Source organism: Penaeus chinensis, chromosome 40 (genome assembly GCF_019202785.1).
Source record: "Penaeus chinensis breed Huanghai No. 1 chromosome 40, ASM1920278v2, whole genome shotgun sequence".
Lineage (NCBI taxonomy): Eukaryota > Metazoa > Arthropoda > Malacostraca > Decapoda > Penaeidae > Penaeus > Penaeus chinensis.
In genome coordinates this window covers 26,033,192-26,040,691 of record NC_061858.1, presented here as the reverse complement: position 1 = coordinate 26,040,691, position 7,500 = coordinate 26,033,192, and the positions used below count along the sequence as shown (strand labels likewise).

The 7,500-nt window shown below is 35.0% G+C and overlaps 1 protein-coding gene across 1 annotated transcript in view; it reads right to left on the bottom strand.

Moving 5' to 3' along the window:
• Nucleotides 1-6,850, bottom strand: part of LOC125047169 (histone lysine demethylase PHF8-like) — a 37,486-nt gene extending 30,636 nt beyond the window's left edge. The window contains exon 1 of the mRNA XM_047645286.1: nt 6,735-6,850. Coding sequence (XP_047501242.1) covers nt 6,735-6,832 — 98 coding nt within the window. The 5' untranslated portion in view covers nt 6,833-6,850. The remainder of the gene's footprint in view (nt 1-6,734) is intronic.
• Nucleotides 6,851-7,500: the final 650 nt, after the last annotated feature.

Below are 7,500 nucleotides of genomic sequence, written 5' to 3'. Positions count from 1 at the left end.
ATTGAATTGAATGTTATGAAAAAATTCAAACAATTATGGACTACCTAGGGATGATATGGATTCTGTGCAAGGAAAACAGTCAATTACTATATCGATAAAGCAAATCAAATGACAAATATAGACATATCACTGTGTGATAGGCCTATAATCAAAACATTCCACCATTAATAAAGTTAAATTTTCAGAAGGATTCTCTGCACAATGGGGCAATCACACTGTTGTGTTTCCCAACCCTATGTAATGCTCTTAAACATTAACTTAAATTGACAATTTCTGGAGCATGCATTAAATATTTACCCCAAGAGCAAAATCAATAAATATTTGAAGTAAAATAAGTCAAAACAAAGAAATTTTGTGCAACATAATAATCAAAGTTTACATGTAATTATCTGTCAGTAAATCCTTAAAACATAACAGTTTTTCAAACAAAAATTCTTCAAAGTAAGTTCTATTAGAGTGGAATATGTAGTGATGCCAATGCTGGCATAATAATTCCATTTTATTTTAGTATTCTGTTCCTGCTTTATTTTTTTAGACTATGTAAATTGCCCTAGATATTCTATAGTTCAACCCACCATCCCTCTTCCCACCAATCACGTAAATCAGCTGGACCATGCCCCACCCTCTACCCAAAATGAGAAACTATCATTTGCAGTCTCCATCACAGTTTCCCTCTCTGTGGTCCTACCCTTGTCCTCCATATCCCCATACCCCCATATCCCCTATCCTTCACCCCATACCCCTCCACCAGAGATGGGAGACTGTATAGGGGTACACTACCCCCCACCTCCATGGTTCATTCTTTTGGCTCTTACCCTCTTCACCCTCTCCTTCATTTCTCAAACATTTTACTCCAAACAACTTTGAACGATTGTATATTTGACGACCACTGCACCTTTGTCTGTCTATGTCTCCATCTCTGCCTTCGTCACACACACACACACACACACACACACACACACACACACACACACACACACACACACACACACACACACACACACACACACACTCACACTCACACTCACACACACACTCACACACACACTCACACTCACACTCACACTCACACTCACACTCACACTCACACTCACACTCACACTCACACTCACACTCACACTCACACTCACTCTCACACTCACACTCACACTCACACTCACACTCACACTCACACTCACACTCACACTCACACATGTGGAAGTCATGTCGAACAAATTGCAAGTAGAACAACAAAGGGAAGTACAGGAAAACACCCGAATATGAATATTCGTGTGTTTTCCTGTACTTCCCTTTGTTGTTCTACTTGCACACACACATATGCATGACTGCTCACAGGCGATTGCCCTGTGCGCATGTCTTTTAAACCATCCAGAGCAAAACGGTTAAACCCTTCTTTACCAAACTTCACATGTACTTCTGATATAAAAGTCACAAACATATTGAGAGATCACATTGAGATATTAATGGAAGTACACACATAGCCTCCAAACATCTTACTTGTTTCTATTTATATTATGGGTCTGGTTACTGGATCCTCTTGGTCTCTCAGAAAATAATAAGCTATTTCACATGGGAATTTATTATTTACTTCTCGAACTTCAAATGAATGAGATAAATGCAGTTCAAGTGAGCATTTTTAATAGCATAAGCTGTCATAAAATAACAAAAATGACATGATAGTGACATATGGTGAGTTGGAAGCAAATGACAGTGATTGGATATCAAAGGACGATATATATTAGAACAAGTCTGACAATTATAGCAGTGATGACACGGATCCAATATATGAGCCAGATTTAAACACCCTCTTCCCCTATTTCTGGTGGTATCTTCTTTAATATGTTATAATATATTCTTTAATATAACATATAACCATGTAAATACAAAATATCACAAGCAAAGTTTAGCCAACTTAATTTCCCTATATGTAGAGTGTAGCAAGGCATACTACAAACTGCAATACATTCCCTGGGTTAATGTGTAAAAAATGTGTGTATATATATATATATATATATATATATATATATATATATATATATATATACACACAGCTCAACTGAGTGGATCTCGAATTCTGAGAGCGTTAACCTGATGCCGCCAGGGGTGGCATGTACGTACATGTCATCCCCACTGTCAGTTCAGTTTATTAACCCAATCAGCAAGTATGGCAAGAATACATGCCATCCCACTGTAATACAAGTTTATTTTTCTTGTGTTTACACATAGATGGCTCTGCAAGTGCTAAGTCACCAAGGAGTCGGTTATTAGTCCTACCTATCTCACGTTTACCCTTTTCCTCGACTTTTGGAACTTCGACCTTTGCATTATTTCTTAAATGTTATCGAGACTTTAATAACAATTAAATAATCATAACATCAATACCAATAATAACAGTATCGATAGCAATGGTATTAATAAGAAAAACACATTTTCCCGCTAATTCAAGGCATGGGGAAATCAGGATCGGTCACTAAGGCTACTGATAGACTCCTTGCCGGCTGAGCACATGTGGAGCCATCTCTATGTAACAAAATTCACAAAAAACTACAGGAGACAGAACATAAATCCAGGGCAGTTGGGTTAATAGTCTTTATACACAGATGGCTCCACAAGTACTAAGCCACCAATTAGCCAATTATGAGTATTACAAATCTCACTTGTTTACTCTTTTCCTTAATTTTCAGAAATATTTTCTGGTATCTTAAATTGTAGTTTGTAAAGTCAGCAGCATTATAATAGTTATAATGTTTAAAATAACTTCCTGGTGGCCCTTTTCATAAGTGGAGGAACATTGTAGGTATAAAATGAGAATTTCCATCCTATATCCTATATGAACTTAGTAAATACAAATGTATACATACATACATACATATATATATTTCTTCTTTTCTTTTCTTTTTTTTTCGTGTGTGTGTGTGTGTGTGTGTGTGTGTGTGTGTGTGTGTGTGTGTGTGTGTGTGTGTGTGTGTGTGTGTGTGTGTGTGTGTGTGTGTGTATAAAGCATAGGGCATATCCAACCATGGTTACAAGAACAGTAATAAAATAGAAAAAAAAAAATTATACTGCACAGAGATATACAGAAAGTTAACCATTTCATTTACCTTACAGCCAGTCCAGTAGATTTTCCCAGTAAAACCTCAAAAGAGAAAGACAACCATCCAAAAACAGGAAACAAACAGAAAAAATCCTCAACATGCTAGTATTACCTACTCTATCCCCACAATAGCTTAACCGTATACATGCTCTCTGTCTGTCACAGGCTGCCCGGGGTCTTCTCGGGGCAGGCCTACCAACCTACTTATTTCCTATACAGTCCTATTACACGACCTACTGACTGGCCATCTAGAATCCCGTGATGATGGGTGCACATCCTACACACATCCTTGGACATCAGCTGCACTTACAGTTAACTTGGATGTTTAACGTAATCATTACAAAAATTAATTATCCTCTACCCTATCTTTAATATTCTAAAAATATATGTATCAATATTGCACATTCTATGATCCCAATGTTGTATGTGGGGGGGGGGGGGGGTGCGAGACCTACCCAAAACACTGTAAAAAAATATTCACACAAGTAGTTTAAAAATTATGTACACCACCATAAATTAGTTGTTATGAAATTGACTAGGTGCTTTTTTTCCTTTTAATCAACTTAATTCTCATTCAAAAAAAAAACGAGAAATGATAAAAGTTTAGAACAGGAACACAACCATACTTGGAACCCAAGCCCCAACTCAAACAAACAAGCAAATGAACCCCATCCTAAATGCGCAAACTACTACAACACTAATTGTATAAACCAAAAACCCTCCTAGCTCGAAGCCTTTGCTCTCAGACCCCTTTCCATCACCAATTCTCTTTTGTCAGTGCAGTATTTTTTTTAATTCTAAACCTCAAATTCTATACATATAAATATTCACATGTAAAAAAAAAATAAGATTAATATCTTTTTTTTATCATTCTAAACCCAATGCTGCCGGGGAAAATGAACAAAAAATGGGGAAAATGCTGTGCCTATTTTCTATATTTTTTGTGAAATGTCTGCCCATAGATGGCTCTGCTAATGCTTAGCCACAAAGGAGTCAATTAGTAGACCTTGTGACCATACCTGATTTGAATTGGCAGGAAAAACGTATTTTTTACTAGTGCTATGAATATCGATGGTGTTATTTTTACTAAAAACATTAATATTATTATAATGTTATCTAATATTAATAACAGCAAAATAAGATAACGTAAAATAAATCAAAGAAAAGGGTGAACGGGCGAGACGAGCAGCACTCGTAACTGGCTCATTGGTGACTTAGTACAAGTATAGCCATCTATGTGTAAAAACAATCGAACAAGTACTAACAGTGGGCATAGCACGTGTCTACCCGTCGTACCCGTCGGCAAGGGGTTAAACAATATGGGCAAAACTGAATTTCCAATAAAATAGTCCGATTTGAAATCAGCTAAGATGCTATTTTGGTGAATACTTTACACGAGTGTAAAATATATCATTTCAGTTCCTTTACCTTATACTTTGTTTACAACTAATCTATAAATTACATCACAAAACCCATCATATCAATCTCAATTTTTTTTTTCTCATATATTCACATTAGTTTCCTTTTTTTGTTTTCTTTTTCTTTAATGCATCAAATGCAACAATTAGCCCATCATCCCTTGAGATAATCTAATCCTTGTTCTACAGTCCAAATGTCACTGAGGTGACACACAAGAAATAATAATAAATGATGCTTGGATACTTTTACATTTATTTATATTACAGCTGATAAACAAATATTAATAAACCTTTAAATAAATCCTTGTATAATGCACCTGTTTTACTTGATTTGAACATTACCACACTACTATATCACTAAATTTTCACTAAAGGAAGATTTAAATGTATCACAAAATACCTTCTGTACTACAAGACATACTCTCTCAGAAGTAGTAACCTTTATCACAGAGAGTATTTCTACATAAACATGTGATATCAGAGAGACACAGGGATGCACTAAATTTTATCAGAATTTCGTACAAGAGAAGGTAATTCTTTACTGTTCAGGTTCAATCATCTGAGACAAAGTCCTAGACTCAACGTAAAATTTATTTAACAATCCAAGTTGTGTAACTGGGTATCCGAGGGGAGGATTAATAACACTCCCAAATAAACATTGTCTTCACCTGGGTATGAGCAGCAAGACAGAGCTAAAACGAATGGATTTAAGGTCAGAGCAGTGCTTTCCACAATTCTTTGGCTTTATTTGTGGTGTTACCATTCATTTCTGCAGATTATATCTTGTACTATCAACTGCAACTATTTGTCTGTTACAAGATTATGATCTTCAATTTACCCTAGCTTACTGCATCCATACCAAACAGAATGGTTATCTTCTCATTAATAGATACTTTTCCTACCCTTCTACCAAATATTTCTGGAAAATTTTAGCACCCATTTTGGGATGTTTTGTTTATAATGTCGCCCCTTTAGCGGTACAGCATTTGGCTGGACAAGCAACGCCAACCACAGGCCATAAAATTCATACTGTGGCATCACGTCAAGTAATCATCCCAGCCTCCATGACTGCTGACACTCTAACAAAGGGGAACAAGGCTTCACCACATATATTCTGGAAGGACAAAGCTTACCAATCTTTTTGGCATTTTTTAATAAATAAGGATCCAGCCTAGTTTCACCAGATAATATATGTTAAGAAATTTGTTTGCCTTTGCTTAAGTACCATAGGCCCAGAGGCTGCGTGAGTCCTTGAAGCTATGCCATTGTCATGACGGCCAGTAGTAATATTTTGTCAAATTCAAAAGCATCAGCAACACACCTTCGAGTAGAATGAACGGTTGATATGTTAATATTAATTTTCTGGGGAATGATTTTCTAGATTCTAGTATAGATATGTTCATCCTAATAAAAAGAACTTTATATCTGAACAATGAATAAACATCTTTTTCTGCCACATATATGAATATATAAATATCCATTCTTCACATCACCGCATCACACTATCACACTTCTCAAAGTTTAATTTTAAAACTAGCTTTTCTGAGCTAAATTCCATCAGAGCAAAAAATAAACAAATGTCCAACAAGATTTAACATTAATAAGAGGTAACTTAGCTCCACAGATTAAACTAAAAGCTTGATATAAAAAGCAGTAACAATATGTCTTCAATCCCAACCACAACTCAGCCCAACAGAACACAGTTTAAGGTGAAAAAGCACTGCTAAAACTGCTTGTGTTTCTCCAAGACCAAACAATTCACTGTGAAACAAACTGCATATGGTTTCTAGCCGATTGCTAAACGATATACTAATACTATTAATTGAGGTCTACATTTCCTGTCTTTCCCAGAGATTTTACGACTCATCGAACATTCCAAGCTTGATAGATTTTCTTACGATTTCCTTCACTATCTTTCTTTTTTTTTTTAATTTCCTTAATTTTTTTTTTTCAAGATCACATAGACTCTATGTTTCGGACTAATTCTACAGGGAGAGGGTAGTGCTCACGCCAATTTCTCGACTCTCTACGTCCTGAATGACATGCTATCTCGCCATGTTCCCAAAGCAGCGAACAGAAACCACGAAAAGAACAGGAGAGGAAAAGAGTTCGAAGGAAAATAGTGTTCATCTGGCGAGTCTCTCACAAACCCCGTCTCGCCACTTCGCCGTTTCCGTCACAACCCCTGTTTTTCTCTCTTTTCTGAGTCTCCCTCTTCTTACCTTCCATGAAACCAGTCTTTACAGATATCACACTGTATCATAAAACGGGACAAATCCGTTGATTGTCCACATAAACAATAAATAACGTCTAACGCCATTTTGCTCAAAACAACACGCACGACTGATGGATACTGTACTAAATTATTTTCATTTTCTAATATTTCTATCCCTTTTTATTTCTCCATTATTAAGATAATTGTTATATTTTTGTCGTTTTAATTTCAATAACGATTTTATTTCGTGTATTTTCATTTTCTGCCAAATGTTAGTCTTCCAAAATAGCAAATGCGTCCACGGTGCCCGAAAATTGTTCCCTTCGAAATGCAAACACTTTTAACAGGAATAAAAAAAAAAACATATCATATAATTCTTTATGAAAACATATAAGGCATGGCATACAACATATAAAACGTAATAAAACTAATAGCACGTATAAATAAAATATTTGAAAACATCCACCACCCAACAGTAACATATGATAAATAACAAAATAAAATAAAATATATAACAAAATAAAATAAAATTGCAGTTAATATTACATGGCAATAATCTTAAAGTCTAGAATTTTCTAATTAAATATTATTATTATTATTATTATTATTATTATTATTATTATTATCATTATTATTATCAACAACACTCATTCTCATCAATACAATGGTTGTTATTGTTATTATCATTATTATTACAATTATCATAATCATTATAATTATTGTTAACATTATCAGCATCATTATTATCATTATTATAGCTATAATTATTACTG